The sequence below is a fragment of the Patiria miniata genome, unplaced genomic scaffold (genome assembly GCF_015706575.1).
Source record: "Patiria miniata isolate m_02_andy unplaced genomic scaffold, ASM1570657v1 HiC_scaffold_1, whole genome shotgun sequence".
NCBI classification, from domain to species: Eukaryota; Metazoa; Echinodermata; class Asteroidea; order Valvatida; family Asterinidae; genus Patiria; species Patiria miniata.
Genome location: NW_024037047.1, coordinates 34,299,945 through 34,320,712, shown reverse-complemented (window position 1 = coordinate 34,320,712; position 20,768 = coordinate 34,299,945). Strand labels below are relative to the sequence as shown.

General features: G+C 41.1%; 1 protein-coding gene across 1 annotated transcript in view; it reads left to right on the top strand.

The window, feature by feature from the left end:
- The window catches only part of LOC119729086, a 195,881-nt gene that overhangs the window by 169,842 nt on the left and 5,271 nt on the right, over positions 1-20,768 (top strand). Inside the window, 14 exon segments of the mRNA XM_038201595.1 lie at positions 217-413; positions 1,125-1,308; positions 1,887-2,057; positions 3,136-3,358; positions 4,831-4,910; positions 5,339-5,467; positions 7,369-7,519; positions 8,179-8,321; positions 9,509-9,597; positions 12,461-12,665; positions 15,224-15,391; positions 16,082-16,224; positions 18,676-18,915; positions 19,810-19,981. Of these exon segments, the coding sequence (XP_038057523.1) occupies positions 217-413; positions 1,125-1,308; positions 1,887-2,057; positions 3,136-3,358; positions 4,831-4,910; positions 5,339-5,467; positions 7,369-7,519; positions 8,179-8,321; positions 9,509-9,597; positions 12,461-12,665; positions 15,224-15,391; positions 16,082-16,224; positions 18,676-18,915; positions 19,810-19,981 (2,295 nt within the window).

Genomic DNA, 20,768 nt, shown 5'->3' with positions numbered 1-20,768 from the left:
TTGACACTGCATATTCTTGGGTGCTGAGCAATATACCTGCCGATTTTCAACTTCATATAGTGCCCGGTTCAGGAGATAATGGAAACACAGATTGATGCACAGAGATTCCGGGAATTATAGTAAGATGCAGTAGATTTTTTTTTTGTTGACTATTTCTGATACCATATTTTACATGAGCCAATTTTAGTAGATGATTTTTTTTTGGCAACCCCCCAGTGAAAACTTTCTTAGGAAATGGGAAATCGGTGTCAGCATCCTCCAATGGTTTCTACATTGATGACACACCACCAAAGCTGGATCTCTTTTTCTATTTGGATGTCAATCTTAACCAGTCTGCGCCAACATCATTCCAGTCTTCAGACTCTACCATCAGTGTGCTGTGGAGTTTCATCGACATGGAGAGCATGGTCAAGGTAAAATGATCAGCGGATACCACTTCATGAATTTCATAGTGTATTTACAAATGCATTTGCTTAGGGATATAAGTTTAAGCAAAGAAATTGGCCGGAGCAGAGTTTGAAGCTCCAACCTCCAGAAGACTGCACTGATGGCAATCTTTCCATCACTCACTGTCTGTTGATGGGATGCTACTCAGAAGTCATAATGTCATGTTTCCATGTACCCAGGGATCACACCCATGCTGGAAGCTCATACCGTTGCTGTTCTAGAGTCAGGCCTTGCAAACAATTAGTACTTGGTACTTGGTTGGTTCTTCTCCTAAGGACTTCTACAAGGGAGTATAACTAGGAGGCCAGAAATACCGGGGCAAACCCCTTCTCTTAGTGATGAGTGTTACTGGGTTCTTTTACGGCCTTAAACAACCCCCCGGGACCTCCGGCTTAATGTCCCATCCAAAGGACGAAGCAATAATGGTTAAGTGCCTTGCTTAAGTGCACAAGTGTCCGGGCCCGGGCTCGAACCCATGCCATGGTTGCCTCTGAAACACCAGAGCATGAGTCTGGTGCTCTTAACCGCTAGGCCATGACACTCCTAATTAGTACATAGTGCAAAACTTAGAAAACTTTGCGCGCCATTCACTGTAAAAATTGGTACTTTTGCCAAAAGAGGACCACTATATGCATGCATGGATCCCATCGTAATAGTATCTGAAATTGTGTTTTTAGGAGCATCACTGGGCGATAGGAACATCCAAAGGGGCAACAGACTTGCAAGACTTTGTCAACATTGGGTTGAACCAGACAGCTACTAACAGTGGTCTGACGGGATTACTGCATCACAACACTACATACTATGTGACTCTGAAGGCTATCAATGGAGCAGGCTTGGAAACCATAGTAGAATGTGATGGTAGGTAGAGTTAGACTGACATACAGACAAACAAACAGACAAAATGACAGTGATCTAACAGGATTACTGCATCACAACACTACATACTATGTGACTCTGAAGGCTATCAATGGAGCAGGCTTGGAAACCATAGTAGAATGTGATGGTAGGTAGAGATAGACTGACATGCAGACAAACAGACCAACAATCAGCTACGCTGGCAGCTATATATCTAATGAGGTACTCCATCTCAGTAGGTACGTACTCCGAAGGTTATCAATATTTGAAACCGAAATTCCATCAATAATGAAGGCCTCGATACACATCATCAGAATTTGGTGATACTTTATATTTCATGCATATCCAATGCAAATAAAGTTCAGGAAGACAGCCTGGTATCCTTTTTGCTTTATTGTCGACACGGTAGTGAGGGAGCTTTTTGTTTTGTTAATATGGTTTTTTTGATTCATCCTTAACCAAATAGCACTCTCCTATTGTGTCCATCATATATCAAATGCTAATTGTCCAGACTGGACCACACATGTATTGATTTACTAAGGAGACCTTTGTTGATGGCCGTACATGTTTGTATTCCCTAGGCGTGACTGTCCTTATGGAAGAGCCAACTGCAGATGATGTCAACACCACCTCCATGTTTAGCAAGAAGTTTGAGGAGGATGTTTACCCACCCGATGTGGAGAAAAGCGAAGACCCAACAAAGACTGGTACCTCCTGGTCCAAACCACAGGATGAGTCCATTAATCGCTACGGTAGGACGTCTTGCAATTAATAATGAATAATAATAATGTGCTTATATAGCGCTTTATACCAAAGGTCTCAAAGTGCTTTACAATTATTTTTGACCTTGGTGATATGTATGTGGCCTATTTTCGAGTAGTAAAATAGGGGTGCAAGTGGCGCCACCAACAACAAAAAAGTCCACCTACAAAAAAAAGAAAACCCAATTTTTTTCTGCGGCCAAAGTTTCGGAAACATTTTTGGAAAAAAATTAAACTTCTACAAAATTTGAACAAAAAATTGAGCCTCCCCCCCCAAAAAGCCAAATCCTGGGTGCGCCACTGATCAGTTTTGCAGCAGCTCGAGATCAGCGCAGTCTAGTCTCTACCTTCACAGGTACCCATTTATACACCTAGGTGAAGAGAGGCAATTGTAGTAAAGTGTCTTGCCCAAGAACACAAGCACCATTTTCCCCGTCAGGGTTTGAACCCATGTACCATGGAACGTGAGTCAAACACCATAACCAGTGGACCACAGCGCAATTGGTAGACTGTCACATTTATATCAGTTGAAAAAATGGGATCTAACTTGTATGATACTAGAGAAAATAACAATATACCTATAGCAATACCGAACACCTCTTTGAATTAATGTCATACTCTTTACAATTGTAACGATGTAATTTCCCCCCCCCCACCAGTCGAGCAATTCAGAACAAGATTCCTTTATCAATCAATGTCAGCATTGTAGTAAAGTACATCACAAATCCTTACAACTCCGTTGCAAGTCGGTACAAAGTCATATAGACACAAGTCAAGTCACAAGCTATTCAAAGGCACTGTGACAAAAGATATTTCTTTGAAACTGTTCATCCCATTCTTACTTGAAGTCATGATGAAGTGACTTCAAATTGATTTGACCTGGACTAGTGTTGGACTTGTGATTGACTTGACTTATGAGACAACGAGGTACCTGTTTTCCCTCGTAGCGGGTGTCAACAATCCTAATGTCTCGTAGTACATGCAGTGGCCCCCATGTCTCCCCCTCTGCAATTAAACCTCCTCAAGGTTTCCTCAAGGTTTCAATATCTCCTTCCACACTACCTTATAGAATACTGTGTGAGTAGTTCAGCGTCGCTCCTAGATGATGTTGTGCCCTGCATGGTGGTTGGAGGCAACTCCTCTGGCTCAGTAACCATAGAGGAAGGAATGATCATCGTCCGTGCTGGTGACAATGAAGAAAGGTTCAACATCACTGACTTCAAGGCACCAAAGGACTCCAGCCAGGGGGAAGTGATTGAGAAAGCTGCCAAGTTCAATATGGAACCTGGGAAGTAAGTCTGTGGGCCGGTTACATTTGAATCAAAGAATGATACATGATCAAGACTTTATTCAAGAAATCTACTTGTAAGGTTTTATGAAATGCCATAAATATCAATGAAACCTTGTCATGCCGGTTCAGACAGGCCTTATAGAGTCGCACTGAACAAAATAAAAGGTAAGATTGAATTAAGTACATGAAAAGTTTGACGTCTGAAACAATTAGGAGTGGCTAGACGCGCCAGATGGCGAAGGATCGACTGTCGGAGTCGTTCAGAGCGACACAGGAGTGACTTGATTTCAGACGTCGCTCTAGTTATGAGCCGTACTCAATGCAAATATATGTAAATGTGTGTATATATTAGTGACCTTCATAAATTAGGACTGCAGTCGATGTGTTTAACACGCGATGCAGTGCTTAAAATTTGAAAGTTTTCTGTTTGCAGAATCAATCCTTTTAAACACGAGATTTCGACGTCGTGTTATAGAGCAAGAACTTATATTAAATGTACGTACCTCTGTTGTCCCTATACAACACAATATACAATTTGTCAGCGAAAAACCGAGACATCCAGTATTAATATGGTACAGGCATCACGCAGTCTTGAAAAAAACAAACATTCATGCGTGACGTGACGTGCAAAAGATAACGAGAGCTAGTACGCTCTGAAAAGTCAATCAGCGTCGTAATACGCATTCTTCATACACGGCCAGGCGTTTATTGAAGGAACGCGCTCGCAGCCCATATGCATCGACAACGCTGCACAATGTCAGCTTGTTGCTAAGGTCATGTGTTTGTTTTTTTGTGTAATATACTCCAATGTATTAAGTTTGCCTGTCTTAAACCAAAATCTAATTGGGTCGTCCTCAAGTCGCTCCTAATCTATTTGGTTCAGTGCGACTCTGGAACGCTTGTCTGAACAGGGGGTCAGACTGCTAATAAGACAACATCCGAATGTTGTGGCATGGTCAGTGTAGACTTCATTTAGCACAGATTCTTGTATACTCAATGTTAGTGGTCAGGTGTAATGTAGGTGTTGCTAACTTTTCTTGATGCTTGTTACACTGTACAAGTTTCACAAATTCTGCTGATTGGGACTTTACTTTAATGAATCAAGTGGTACAAATATATGTGTGAAATGACATCTACTTTTATTCACTTAAACCCAAAATTATAAATGAAAATATTTTTGCAAAAGTTCTTTATGATTTGAGGATCATCATCAAACTACGTGACTTGAGATTGTGACTTGGACTTGAAGCATTTGACCCCAGACTCAAGCCGTATCCAAATGACTTGGCTATGGCTTACGATCACACATGCACCTATGCAAGCAGCTGAAGCTTCTACCTATAGACATGTGTTTACCTGCCATAGCCACTGTGGAAGCAGCCTTAAACTGTGGGCTTTGATGGAAGGACTTCACTAAACATGGACTTGTTTAAACCATTGCTGTGCCTGTTCTGTATTTTACTGCTATTTTAGGTCCCTGTATACCTGGACAAAGATGTGCAACCCAGCTATGTTATGTGTCACAGTATCAGCAGGAACTACTATGGTGTTAGGTCAGTATTTGTACATCAGTATGAGAGATATCAGGCCATTGCCATTGCTGCATGCATGTGGAAAACAAAACATTAGCTAAGAACTTCCGGAGTAACTTGAGGTTTAAGGAATATCCTTTAACAGGAAAGCAATGTTTGAGGTGGATGGAGAAGAAAGATCTTTACTTGGCAATGTAAAGTATCAATTTGTTGTTGTGGAAAGCCCCCTCATCAGACAAATAATTGCAAGACTCACTTCCCGGCAGAATGTGACTCGTATAATAGTCTTTGGGAAAATTACTTCTTTGTTTAGTTTGTTTATATTTCATTTGAGAGTTTTAGTGAAGTAAGTCAGCTTAATGATTTCTGCCAGATAATGATCAAAAATAGTTTATATTACTTAAAAATGTTGAAAACATTCATCAAACTTGCATTATCCTGATCAACAGGAGACAGTGATATGATGATGACATCACCCAATGGCACAGACCTTGTTCTGGCATCACCAACAAGCCAGAGGAGGAGGAAGAGGGCCATTGATGAAAACCACTTTGATTTCACTGTGGCTACAAAGGGAGGTAGGTATTATACAACATGGTTTGACTGGTCCCATGGTGTTGACTGATGTGAGCTACCTCCTGGGCCAACTTTCTTGGCTCTGCTTTTACCATTAGCGAAAAATCCCTGCATATTGTAATCATAATGAAAAGTAGCACGCATCTGCTCAACCAGAAAGCTTTAACGTGGGGAAAAGACCACAAAGATTTTTACACTAAATTCCTTGTATCTTCAGAACGGATGGTCGCACAATCTGGGGGTTGCAGATTATGAAAATTCATTCTTCTGGCTTTAAGTCTATCTATGTCTGGCTTGGAAAGGCAGAAAAACCACTGATCATTTTTTTATTGAAAACGTGGGGTATGAGGCAATTGCCTATGGAGCGGAACAGAAAATGACCGTTTGTGACAGACCTTTGGTTGTTTATCTCAACGTATCTCGAGAACCCAATGTCAGAGCACACTGGGGGTAGCGGTTTTGTAAAGAAGATGAAGTTCTCTTTCCATTCATATAAGACTCGATTTCATTGGTTAAGAAACCACTGATCATTTTTTCGTCAAAGTTTTCCCCCAATGACTGGATTTCTTGCAGAGGTCAGTTGTGTGAGTGCACGTAGCCAGCATGTTGCATGTGGTATGCAAATCGCAAGGTAATTGGGCAAGCTGTGGAACTGTCTCACACACATTGATCTTTTGCGCGTTTGGACCCCAAACTTTTCATTATGAATAATAATGAACATTTATAAGGCGCCGGTATCCACCAAGCAAGACACTCATGGCGCACAATACAAAAAAAACCAAGAAAATTACAATTTAAAATGAAATTAAATTTGATTAACAAAAATCAGCAACAAAATAATGAATACCAACTCATTAAACACAAAAATGAAAGGCAAACATTTGGGATTTCAGAAAAGATTTAAATACAGACAATGATGACGACTGACGAATTTCAAGGGTTAGATTGTTCCAGAGTTCGGGAGCGGCGCGTGAGAAAGACCAGTCTCCCCAAGAGTGATTGGTGCAGGGAACAGCAAGCTGTAGCGCTCTGAGTGGTGCGTCTGGATAAGGTGATGAGGCGAGCAGTGGCATTTTGGTGGCGCTGAGGTTTGATGATTTGGTGTTGTGACAGGTTATACATGAGGGAGTTACAAAAATCTAAGCGTGCAGTTATAAATGCATGGGTGAGTTGCTCAGTGGCCGTATGATTGAGATATTTAGGAATGCAGCCAACATTACAGAGATGAAATCTGACTAGTGATTTTGACTCTGCCATAAAATTGGGCCCTGATGTGAAAGGGAGGGAATATATCCAAATCAGCCAACACTGCGATTAACTAAGTTGTACATGTATTTGTTTTATTACACCTTGTACATAGTTAGTGCCATTATTGTACTGAGAAATGTTCTGAGGAACTATCTGCCATAGAATGCGTAGCACATACAAGGTGTGATGTCAGATGCAACTGTGCAAGGGGTCCATACTGTTATCTGCTTCACCTGCTATCACAGTGTAACCTATAACCACCTATGGCATCAGTGGAGTGTCATGGCCTAGCGGTTAAGAGCACCGGACTCATGTTCTGGTGTTTCAGAGGCAACAGTGACGTGGGTTCGAGCCCGCCGGCGGACACTTGTGCTCTTAAGCAAGGCACTTAACCATTATTGCTTCGTCCTTCGGATGGGACGTTAAGCCGTAGGTCCCGTGTGTTGCATAAATGCACGTAAAAGAACCCAGTAAACACTTATCACTAAGAGAAGGGGTTTGCCCCGGTGTTTCTGGCCTCCTGTATAAACTTGCACGCGGAGTATTAAGGAGAAGAACCAACCAAGAACCAAGAACCAAGAACAAAATGAGCATTGAGGACTGTCAATGGTGGTAGAGGACTATCTGCACTTCCACCTTACTTGTGTTGTTGCAGGTCTGCACCAGGGTGGTTCACTCATCCTAGGTCTGCTGGATGTCAATAGAACCAACCAGGAATTCACATCGGATGCTGCCCTGGATTATAAACCATACATCACCAATCCACTCTACACCATCCCGTATACATCAAGACTGCTTAGACACAGGTTGGTTTGCTGCACACTATGTGTTTTCCCTTCAAAAGTGATCAGACAAATTCAATACAACTTAAGAATGAAATTTTCTCAAAACTAGTCTCATATTTGTTTGTTTCTTTTTCTTTAATAATTGTCTGCGTTCTTGTTCTTGTATGGGTATAGAAAATGTCCTCTTAGTATTGAACTGTTAATTTTTGTAAGCAGACTGTTCATGGAAATAACTGCAAAGACTTTATTCAGAAAATCAGGTAAATTATACAATTGTCCTATGGGCTCCGTGCGCCAACGAAAGAGGGCGCCCTTTTACCTAGCAACAACATACAGGCGGGACATGTAGCTGGTGGACGCGCACCGTTTCCTGTGTGTGACGCACGTGTACACGCAGTGGTACGGCCGCGCGTCGCCGCAAAATTGCAGTCAGGCAAGATGGCATCGGTCAGTCACCCCCAACTGTACTTTCTTTGCCGGTGAGGGGGTACTTGTGAACGGAGCGGATAGAAAGCCAGTAGTCATTTTGGTTGCATACTTTACCATCGATTTGCTTTTTCCTGTGACACTTAACATAAACATATATAATTACCACCTAAAAGACACTGGACAATAAGGATTGAAAACAGATGTGTCAACACCATTTGAAATAAGAAATACAATGTAATTTTTAATTCCAGGATACGTTTTGTGTATGAGCCAACCTACTATCTCACCAGTCTTGGTCAGACAGAGTTGCAGGGACCATTAATGATCAACATGAGCCTAAGCTCACCGGGAAACTGGACAGAAGCAAAACCTAGACTTATCTACTGGGACAAAGGTGAGTCCTAGCACACCAGGGAACTGGACAGAGACAAGACCTGGACTTAACTTCTGGGACAAATGTGAGTCTAAGCACACCAGGGAACTGGACAGAGACAAGACCTAGACTTAACTTCTGGGACAAAGGTGAGTCTTAGCTCACCGGGGAACTGAAAAGAGACAAGACCTGGACTTATCTACTGGGACAAAGGTGAGTCTAAGCACACCAGGGAACTGGACAGAGACAAGACCTAGACTTAACTTCTGGGACAAAGGTGAGTCTTAGCTCACCGGGGAACTGAAAAGAGACAAGACCTGAACTTATCTACTGGGACAAATGTGAGTCTAAGCACACCAGGGAACTGGACAGAGACAAGACCTGGACTTAACTTCTGGGACAAAGGTGAGTCTAAGCACACCAGGGAACTGGACAGAGACAAGACCTAGACTAATCTACTGGGACAAAGGTGAGTCTAAGCACACCTGGGAACTGAACAGAGGCAAAACCTAGACTTATATACTGGGACAAATGTGAGTCTCAGCACACCAGGGAACTGGACAGAGACAAAACCTAGACGTATCTACTGGGACAAAGGTGAGTCTTAGCACACTGGGGAACTGGACAGAGACAAGACCTGGACTTATCTTCTGGGACAAAGGTGAGTCTAAGCTCACCGGGGAACTGAAAAGAGACAAGACCTGGACTTATCTACTGGGACAAATGTGAGTCTAAGCACAAAGGGTGACTGTACGGAGACAAGAACTAGACTTATCCACTGGGACAAAGGTGAGTCTTAGCACATTGATCTTTATTGATAAATGCTGTTTAAATGTTGAAGTCAAGGATTGATTTATGTACATTCCTTTTTCCAGTTTTTACATAAGAAATAAAAGCTGCTGCAGCAATCTCCTACACAGCTGTCATGCCCTGACATACTTCATAGAAATCAGAGGGCCTGAAGTTTCCACCCTAGAGTTCCCTTGTCATTGAGGACATCTCTCTAATGATTCCTTTGAGCTTTGGACTCGTGAACGTGATGTCCACTTTTCACATTTGTACTAATATTATTGATTTGCTTACTTCTTTTATTTGTTAATAATATTAAACAAATGTTTGTAATGATTCCTTGAGTCACCTCCTCACCCTGCTTTGTGGTATATGCAATTATGAGTTCTATTTAAGTGTTATCTCATATCTTTGCGTAGATCACTCTAAATGGCAAGATGCAGCTAAGACATGCAGTGATGTGGATCAAATTACATACCTTGATGATGGGAACCAAGTCAATGTTCAGGTTGGTCTTGCAGTTTAAAGGTTTCACTCGGTTATTCTTACTTCAAGTAGTCTTGGCCCAAGTCAGGCAGCCGTGGCACGTGCAGACATCCCACCATGGCAAAGTTAGTTCCGCGGACCGCTTGTCCTTATTTCAAGAAGTCTAGGCCCAAGTCAGGCATCCAGGCCAGGCATCCAGGCCATGGCAAGTGTAGACAACCCACCATGGCGGTAGATGAATCAAATCTAGTTCCAGGAGTTTCGGCACTCTGACAGACTATGCCCTTTGTAATGTGCGCTTGAGGTTTACTTAGAAATTCTCAGGTTTGAGTGCCAATTCCCCAACTGGAAGGGGTTCATCTTGTTTATAGCTTGCTGTTGGGTTTGTAGGCATTTGCCAGGGATTGGCTACATTAGTGCAACATGATCCAAAATCCAGTCTTTTGCCAAGACAGCAAGACTATTTCAAAAGACGAAATGGAACACCTCTCTTTAGAACCTTTCAGGACTTTGAATTTCAGTTGAAAAAGGTATAATTTGATTTCATTTGTACAATCCAGACAAACGGAGTTGGAGCAAAAACAGCTGTTGAACCATTAATTATTCTCTCCATACCAATGTGCATGTGTGATAGCTGTCTGCTTGAACAACCAGTCTACAGACTTATGTCACATTCGACATTATCAAGGCTGGTCCATACCCGGCGCAAAAGCGAACGGGAATGCGAATTTGTGACATCAGTGCACATTTTCACACTGCAAATTCCCAGAAGTTGAACACATTTCAACTGCAGTTTGCAGCAGTCCTATTAATTTTCACATTTCGTCTCCGATGAATTTCGCAGGGAACGCTTTGTGACGTCAAATTCCCATCGCATTCGTATTCGCATGAAGTATGAACCGACCTTCACTTAGATTTACTGATATTTTACGTCAGTGGCATCTCTCTCTGCTTTTGCTGGTTGTTGCATTTTGCACAGTTTGTCAAGGCTATCGAAAGCATGATATCAGGGATGTGATTTCTTCGTTTTTTTCCGGAAATCCGTTTTTTTGGGCCTCAAAAGTCCACCAACGCGAATCGTGTGAATCCGTTGAGAAAATAGGGGGGTAGAATGTGCTAATTAATTATTCATAATGAGTTTTGCTTGCCGAAATATCCGAAATTTACTTACGGACATAAACTTCGTTGATCGATATGTATGCCACACGCACATATTGAACACCCAATGTGAGAACGAAGTTGAAGACCATGCGTTGCCATTAGTGCGATTATGTGATTTTTCGCTCGGGGCCGAGGTTGTGGTTATGTAGGTCTAGTTCCTGTGTCGGTACTTGAGATGCACGTGTAGCACTGGTCAGCAGGTGTGCAGACGAGTGCAACATGGTACACTGGTACCCTTCGCGTGCTAACAGAATCAATGCTATGATGAAGGACCGGAACCAGTGACTACTGCAAGTACTCACAGGTTCGTTTTCCGTGTGTAATCGGCCGAAGTTGGATCGTAAAAATAGTAAAAATACCAAACAACCATCGATGGAAAAAGAGGATTTCTGCAAATTAATTCACAGAACGTGATCTTCATTTTCTGTGTATGTATTTTCCATTGAAATGACGAGATTGCAAAACTCAAACCTGTGGAGAAACATCGTAGCGTGTTTCTGCAGTCCTGCAGAAACACGCTATATTTTTAATTAGGCGAGGCAAGTTTTAATCACTTTTGATGGCTAGTCTTGATAATTTTTGTGGCGCAAATGAGAATAATCCTGGCACAAAATACATGAAATATAAACGATTCCTTGCTTTACTACAAATATAGAAATGGTGAAATATTTTTTTCAACAATACTACCGACGCTATTTTGAAAGGCATGTTATCGGAAGCAGAAGTGATTTAAGTTTACAATTTGATTTTGTTTTACAAAAATATTACAAGATCTCCTCTGAAATGCTCTAAAATGCACCAGAAAGCTTCTAAAGTTCAACATTTTTCGGGGCCCTTAAGCGGCCGGCCGGGCCCCGAACCCACGCCGTGGCTTCGCAGGTTGTTGTATCACAACAAAAATTCCCCCACAGGTTTGAACAAATCCTGGGGAGAACAGCATGGTTCTCAACTTTGAGTACAGAAAAAACTTTATTAGAACAGGAGTACATTTTAACAAATAAAGGAAAATTCTTCATAAAATTAAAACAATTCTGCTTCAGAATTTCAGAGGAAAGTCCCCAGTAATTGCCTCAGATTGCACCACAGAGCATCTAAAATCAAAAATTTTACGGGGCCCTTAAGCGGGCCCCGAACCCCACGCCGTAATGGCTTCGCGCTCGCCGGAGTTTGCACTTCATGCATAAATTTTCAGGTTTTTTTGTCACAGACCAATCACATCCCTGTGATATGCAAACATGCCTGGATTCCAGTTCCACATTATGGAGTACCAAAGTGTGACGTCATTTAGAACCAGAAAGTGTAGTGCAAACGAATGGAGTACGCGCGTGCTAGTTCACGGGCTGAATCACGCGCTAATGTCTTGAACACACGTTTTGTGCGCGTGACGTATTCACTTCGGTACTCCATAGTTGAACTATGGTAACTGATGTAGTTCACGCTCCAACTTGCTATAGAATGCAAGAGTCAGAGGATTCCCAACTCGGGACTTTAATGTAGCCCCTTTAATTACCCTACCATTTCCATTCTAGAGATAACACAAGCAAATATCAATATTGAGTGTTCACCTACTGGTTCTTAGATGCACTTTGTTACCCTTCAAAAATGCCAGAGACCTTCCACAATATGCATCACTATGCAATGCTCGCATATCTGATCCATCTCTGTCAATATCTGTTTTAAGAAGCATATGGCTAACACAATGTGTTTTTACTTTCTCATTGTAGGTTTGTTCCACACAGGCTCCAGCCTTGTCATCCTCAGAGCCAGGTCGCAAGCGACGTGCTTTGCAAGAAGAGTCGATTCCTTCCAACACGACATACTTCAGCCATGAGACTCATTTTGCATTGGCTGTTGTCTTAGATTCCATCCCCAATAACCCACCAGTTATCACAAACTTGGTAGAGAATATGTTCATGAATGAGGATGAAGGTAACTTTACCTTTTTTATCAATTTAATGTTTCCACCATATTTATAAAAACTTACATCTAATATTTTCATTGTATTAGTATTGATTATCACATAGCAACGTGAGATTTATAAAAAAAAACTAAATCAAATTGTTTTCATAATGGTTCATTTGTTGTCTGAATGATGTCATAGCAATACAGTGTGTATAAACAAAAATACGTTTAGAGAATTTTTTTTTTTAATTGAAGCTCCTATTTTGCTTAATACTAACTTATATAAGCTTATTAGAATGATTATTTCTCAACCCAATGTTGTTCTCCCTATCTCAATTGGACACTTACATCCAGAGATATACATGTAGACATTTAAAGGTACAATGTATAGTCCATCATTTGTAATCTGTGCATTTTGTTCGTTTAAAGCAACAAAAGTGCTCAAGATCTAAAGAAGGGTACTAAACAACTAACCTGATGAAGTTTCAGCTCAGCTTCAGCTGTATATTTCAAGAAAAACAACATTCTAGGATCTCGATTTCAAATCAAAAGTTGCTGAATCATGTTATTAATTGGGCTTGAATTCAGCGTCCGAGACACGTTCTTACTGAGCCGATTGCAGCTACGCGATGTGGCGCACCGATCCGACGACTTATAGCAACCACGTGCATTGTGTCAACGCTTGCGCGCTCTTCGCCGAATGAAAAAAACGAACTACTAACGGAAATTTCCAACGGTGCTTCTTAAGACGCACCGTTGGAAAGCACTTCTTTCGTTGATTTCTTCAAAATGACAGCTTCCCATAAGGAATAATTTCACAGGGAGTTTAGTCCCCTTACTATATTTCAACCAAGTATGTTTTTCAACAATAATTAGGCCAGTTACTTTTTGGATAGCTGCAAATGATGGACTATAGCTTTAATTGAAAGGAATGTCAATGTGGTCCAATTGCAGCAAAGTGGATGAAAGGAGATTAACATGCCAGCAGTCTCTCTGTTGGCCAGCTTACCTATTGTTCTTTGCCATCAATATTGAGTTGAACAACCTAAACTTATGCTCCAATGATTATATAAACGAGTTACATAATCAATTATTCATAAATACCTCAGACAGTTTAACCATTCCTATTGGTCGAGAGCCCGTCACGTGGCCGGTCTTAAACGGATGATAAAGACATGGCTAACTGGTCTTAAATACTTTTCCAGTGTCACATAAAATGTGGACTCCTAAAAATCCAGTGCCTCTTACCGTTTTATTGGTTGAATGTTCACAGTCCTCACGTAGGCATGCGCAACACTACCAGTGAGTCAGAATTTTATAGTTCTAAATTCAAAACGCAACGCCCCAGGTGCGTTCTGCGCGACAACGCACAGAACGTGCCACGCGCGCGTCAATCTCCATAAAAGGGTTGTTAACATCTTAATCGCCAGCTGAACACTCCATTATTTAGGTAGAGGGATGTTTCAAAAAGCATGAAGTACGTGAACTTGTTGAACAAAATCAAGATTTTTTGACCGAAATATTATATTTTTTGACCGCAAAGGTATTTATGAATGGGAATAAATATGTGCTCGGTCGGTATTAATCACTCTGTTTAAGACTGCTTAGAGTCTGGGTGCTGATAATTACCCTCGCCTCCGGCTCGGGTAATTATCAGCATCCAGACTCCAAGCAGTCTTAAACAGAGTGATTAAAACCTCTCGAGCACACATTTATTCCCTTAATCATACATGTAGGTTCCAACTCAATATCATTGGCAAAGAACAATTGGTAAGTTGGCCAACATTGCTGGCATGTTAATTACCTTTCATCCATGTTGCTGCAACTTGGACCACATTGACATATCATCCCTTTCAATTAACTGTCTATATCTCTGGATGTTGGTGTTCTAATGAGATAGGAAAAACAGCATTGTATTGAGAAACAATCATTCTTTAAGCATATATAAGTTATTATTAAAATAGGTGCTGGTATTTCAAATATTTTTTTCTCTAAATGTATTTTTTGTTTTGATACAGACTGTATATCTCAAATGTTCTGTTGTATTATTTTACTTGGGTTATTTAAAGATATATGTACATGAAATATATGTGGTAGTCATTTTGTCACCTTTTCTGATTTCAGATTTGACGTCTTATCTTCAAGCAAATTTGAATCCTCGATCCTGATTGGTCGTTCCATGGCAACAACAGTGTGATATGAGGCTGTATTGCACGGTCCATATCGCACCCTGCGTATTGCGCTATTGCAAGATGCGAGCGACATTCCAGCTGCATACGCTAAATTGCTGAATGTCCGTGTAATGTGTGCTCATTCCGACTGTACTGTACCTCAAATTTGCTTGAAGATAAATTCGTTATCACGCTCGAGCTCGTGGAACACGGAAAATGCAGTGCGTCTGTGTCCCACATACCACTCGGCCTTCGGCCTCGAATACATTGTTCCGTGTTCCACTCGCGCTCGCGGGATAACTAATAATATACTGTATAAACAATGCAAATATTACACATCACTGGCAGAGCAAATGTTAGTGAATGTCAAATATCGATTGTTGTTATTTTTCTTGTTTTTATATTCTATTCCAGGAACTCTGTCGTACACATTCCAGGCCACTGATCTTGAAGATGACATTTTGGTCTTTGAGCTTGGTAGTCACAGTGACAAGCAAGGTACAGCAATGATCACAGAGACCGGTGACTTCAGCTATACACCTTGTACTGATTGCTACGGTACTGTCACTCTGCAAATCACTGGTAAGAGTCTCTGCAAGATTTTGTTTTCTGAAAGATAATATCTGCCAAAACAATTTGCCAAGACTTTTTCTGGATAATGTGTATTTTTATCAATGCGAAATGTGCAAAACACAGGGAAAAATTATAAGTAATTCGAAAATACGTTATAAAAGGAAAAGTCATTGGAATGTATATTTGTTTTTAGACACATTTCTCTCCGATGTCAGATTAAATAATTTCATGACAGGTTTTATGACTACGGTTATCAGGCGCGGTTCTAGAGCCTATATTTTTGGGGGGGCTAGCAGGGGTGGATCCAGAAATGTTTGCAGGGAGGCGTGCTGAAATGTAAACTGGTTTTTTTTCTTAGGCCTTTTGAAAATCAATTTTTTTTGGGGGGGGGGGCTCATACCACATTTTCAATGGGGAGCACTGATGAAATCTTACAATCATGTACACTGTATAACCTAATAGTGTACAAATGCCCCTCCTCACGAGTACTACTTTTTTGAATTTTTTTTTTTGGGGGGGGCCTAGACATAAATCCCCCCTCCCCTGTAGAATTGCGCTTGAAGGTTTATGTGTACTGAATTGGTGATTTTGCTCAGTAATTTGTGGTATAAATTTTTAGATAATTATAAATGGTGCTATACAAGTGATGCATTTACTGACTTTTTTTCTATCTCTCTTTTCTTTTTATTGTTTATTCAGTGAGGGAGGTACAGACATTCCATGAGATAGAACCTCTATCTACCACTGTCAATCTCACCATTGAAGTCCGACCAGTCAATGATAATCCTGTGTTATACAGTGCACATAATGGCCAAGTTGTTGGCAATGGACGCATTGCTTTGGTAAATTAAATTCTGATAATGTTTGCTTTTTTATTTCACATGTTTTTGTGGTGTTGCTCCTAATGATCAGATGGGGGTTTATGGGATTCATCACATATGCGTTCCTTTACATTTAAACTTTTTTATGCTTCCTAAAGGCCCTGTCACACTGTCTGCGATCTTATATGCGCTCTCACTGCGTCCTTGAAAAGTAGCTGGGGCGCAACAACAACTACTACATCACAGCGACAACTACATAGGTCGCCAGATGGGCGCCAGAGGGTCTTAATGGTCTCCGATGAGCGCAAAGGTCTTTGAACATGCTCAAAACAATCGCAACACCTCTGCGCTCTGGCCAGGGCGCCGTAATGACGCAACTCGGGCGCTGTGCGAGCGTGAATCGTGTGACATTGAAGTGGCATTGAGGCAGCTTAGGCGCAAGGCAGTCGATGTAGTCTCCATGAGAAAGTAACTCGACTGCGATGAACTTGTAGAATAATTTTGAAACTGGACTGTGTATTGATCGTTTTGTCGTGGTATTTATACAGCGCAAGTGACGTCACATGAGCGTATTTTGGTCGAATAGAGAGCACGACGCGAGCTACTAGGACGTATCAACAGCGAGCAGAGCGTAGTGTGAGTGCAGTGACAGCGCAGCGGCAGCGACTAGATCGAGTAATTGGGCTTGGCAGGGGCGCATAGAGAGTGAGTTGAGCACATCGTAAGCGCGGGAAGAGCACAGTATGAGCGTAGCTTGAGCTTCTTTGAGACAGAAAGTTGTCATTTTCTTGCGTCCTCGCTGCGATTGTTAAATTTATGAAATATTTTTGGTTGCCGTAAGGTCTTCTATGAGATCGTATATAATGTGACAGGCCCTTTACAGAAATTCATACAGTTGTAAACAAATAATGCAAAAGCCATGATCTCATCTTATAGCTCACACCTATATTTTGACAACCCTCATTTTCTAGCCCCAAACTTTTAGCATGGTCCGCATGTCCATTGTCCCCATGATCACATCAACTAAAAGAGGCCATTGGGAAATGGACAGTGACGCACACGTCATTTGTCAATTTGATTTATTGCTGATTTTTTTTTACAATTTTTAATACATATCTATTAAAATTTGATTGAGTTCACTCGTCTCCACAGCAAAATATGGCATTTAACGCGCAAATCACTGCAGACTCTTATATTTACATAGCCCAGGTTGGACAACGTCTTCATTGCATTATGACTGATGTCTAGGGTATTAATTCTACTACCATAGCCAAACAAATTATTGTTACCTGATGGAGGAAGCTGAAATTTTTTTTTTATTCCTTGTGTCCGGAATTATGTCTACGCTGGTTATAGAAAAGGTAAATATGTCCATGGAGGACGTGTTGACTCAAAATAAACTGCAGATCCATGCTCTTGTCAGAAACATTTTCAGTACGAACTCCCCGTGTGAAGAATTACGTGTGCGTGCAGCACAGTTACTATGCCATGTACGCAGCCGCGCGCGTAAGTGTTCACACAACATGCTCATACTGAGGATGTTTTCAACGAAAGCGTGGATCTGCGATTTATTTTCTTTAAACACTAAACACATCGCCCATTGACATATCTACCTTGTCTAAACCCAGCGTATGCATAATTCTGGACACAAGGACTATTGAAACAAAACTTCAGCTTCCTCCATCAGGTTAAAAATATGAAAAAAATGTGTTATAATTTTTTTCGCTATGGCAGCAGACATTCATACCCTGGACTCCGTCCCGTGTACACAACAGGGGGTTCCAACATGGGCTAATTTTAACAGTTTGACTTTACAAATACACTTGTAGCAATTTATGTAAAATTGTGAAGAGATTTATGCAAATTTTATGATATTAAAGGGAATGTACATCATTGGCTTTTGCCATGATTTTCAGAAATGAACTATTTGAGAGGTTAGTATAATAGATCAAATATTGTTACACTGACATTTTTTAAGTTTTGTGTTCAGAAAGGTTGGGAAAAACCAAGAAAAACAAAAATGTTCAAGTAGTCTGGTTTCCTGACTCCACAAAAGATAAAATGGATCAATTTATAGATGATGGAAAATTGTAAGGCAAGGGAACCAGTCTAGCTGACCTGCACCTGTTCATAACATGTAACCAATAGCAAACAAAATTTGGACTGAAAAAATGGTAAATTTGGAGCAGTAGTTGAAAAATAGTTAGGTTTTTCCAACGCTGGTTGGCCGACCACCGTTGGAAATGTATACAAAAATACCATTTTCTTGAAATGACTTCACACCAGGTGCCATAATTTTACAAGATGCTTGAGACTGTCATTTACCAACATCCTAGTAAGGTATTTCGTAAAAACTTGGTAGTTTTATTTTTCGATGTTTGCAAATGTTGTATATTCCCTTTAAGATTTGCCTTTCCACATTTACTCATGATATGAAAGTTTACCCGTATGTTTTTACTTTTATAAATGCAGTTAACTGTTGAGCAGAACACAGGGACCAATGTTGCCTACAAGGATCTGAGTGCTGTGCTAGGAGCATACGATGTTGACACCAATGATGAACTGACCATTATGACCAGGCCCCCGACTTATGGCACCCTGACACTGACAGGCCAAAACAAGACTGTGCCGTCCAGGCAGAATTGCAGTGAGCCCTCTGTAGGCAGCGAAGAGCCAGTCATTCCTTGTGGGATTGAGTTGCCTCATAGTGAGGTAGAAGTTGTGATATTAAAGAGGTTGTTGAAACCTTGGCCTCACCTCCAGCTTTGGTTTATAGCCACTGGTTCCAGAATTACATAAAAGCCTCCAATGTCCAAACTATTAACTTGGATCTCATGATACACAATCTGATGTTCCTGAGGCCAAACACCAGACCTATATAAAGCCGTTGTCCCCAAGAATAAGGGGCATACAATTTCCTGCTGATGCTGGAGACAATGTCAAGGTTTCAAAGACCTCTAGGTTTGTCTGTCACGTTGTTGTGCTTAAAGTAAAATTTATTTGCCAGCGGTACCTTACTGATACATGTACCTCACTGATTCTTACCGAGCACTAGAGACTTTTTGGTGCAGTTGTTGAATTGAATAGTTCCTGGGGTAGCTTAAACCAGGCTGAACCTCTGTACTTAGACAGGTGTCCATGACTTGCCTGATAACTCCTATTACACGATATAAAGGTACGCTGCTCATGGGTTATTGTTGCTGCTCTAGCAACATACCGGTAGTTGGTGCCGTCTAACTAAAGCCCCATTGAATCACCCTCAACAATCACTCTGTCATCAAGTTATGCAATCACAATTGTTGCTCATCGAACTTGTTGAGTCGCGTCACCAATCTTATTTTGTAAGTCCCACATGTTTGTCTACTTACCGAGTAAAAAAAATCAAGTCTGGTCTCATCCCCTATCAATGCAGTTAAGGCCGCCTCTGAATCACAGAGCTCTCACAAGTACTCACAAGTCATACCAAGTCAATCACAAGTCAGGCTTTCTGAGGTCAAGCCACACATTTATCAAAAACATTCCTATTTCAATGTTCATCACCTGAGACATGTGAGTTTTGGTTTCAGAGTCATTGTAACATTGGAATGAGAACTTCTTTATATTTAGGAGGACTTGAGCTGGACGACATCCACATTCACCTATGCTCCAAACCCCAACTATCATGGCAGGGATAGTTTCCTTGTCTTAGCAGAGGACCTGTCTGGAGCCGTGTCTCAGCTACTGGAGGTACAGCTTGCTGTGCTGGTCAACCCTTGCATCCATGAGGGGGTCTGCAGAGGTGGGTGGCTCACACAAAACTTCAGCCATTTCTGTTTATTTCCTTTTGCTTATATTGCTTCATGAGTACAGCTTGTCCTGTCCTCCTTGTAGTAGACTGAGGGAATTCTGTCACTATGCAATGAAACAACAGGACACGAATGAGACTCAAATAACATTTTCAAGGCACAGCATTCCATATGGGAGGCTCTACAATAGAAAGTAGATATGTCAACTTGGAATTGCTTGTACTTGTAGATTATTAAATAAGATCAGTAGCCGATTTTATGAAACTTTACTTTGTGTTGCAGTTCAATAAATTACTTAACCCTAACCCTGCCAGACGCAATACAGTACATCAGGTAGAAAAGAACTGGTGCTCTTTGATGCATTCAGCTACCAACACCAGTGCATGAATGGCTAGCTCTGAGACAGTGAGAGCTAGTCCCATTGAACAATGCCACGGTTGTGTGCTGCTGCGTGCAGCGACCACGGACTCTGAGGCAGTGTGGCCTTGAGAATTTTCCCCAGATGGATCTTGCTGCATTTGGCAGGCTTGTCACTTAGTCAAGTGTTGCATGTTGCTACATTGGCAGGGTTCTAGCAAACATACCCTGGAGGGTTAGGGATAAATTGCACAAATTATTGAATTATGACAAATTTCACAAGAAATTATGATGTACTTAAACATTCACTTCGGGTGGCATAAGTTATGGCTTCAAGCCAAAAGTAATTCATTTTACTGACTAATTATGATTATTGTGCCCTCATTGTTAAAAAATATCAAGATTTATACAAGAAATTCACAG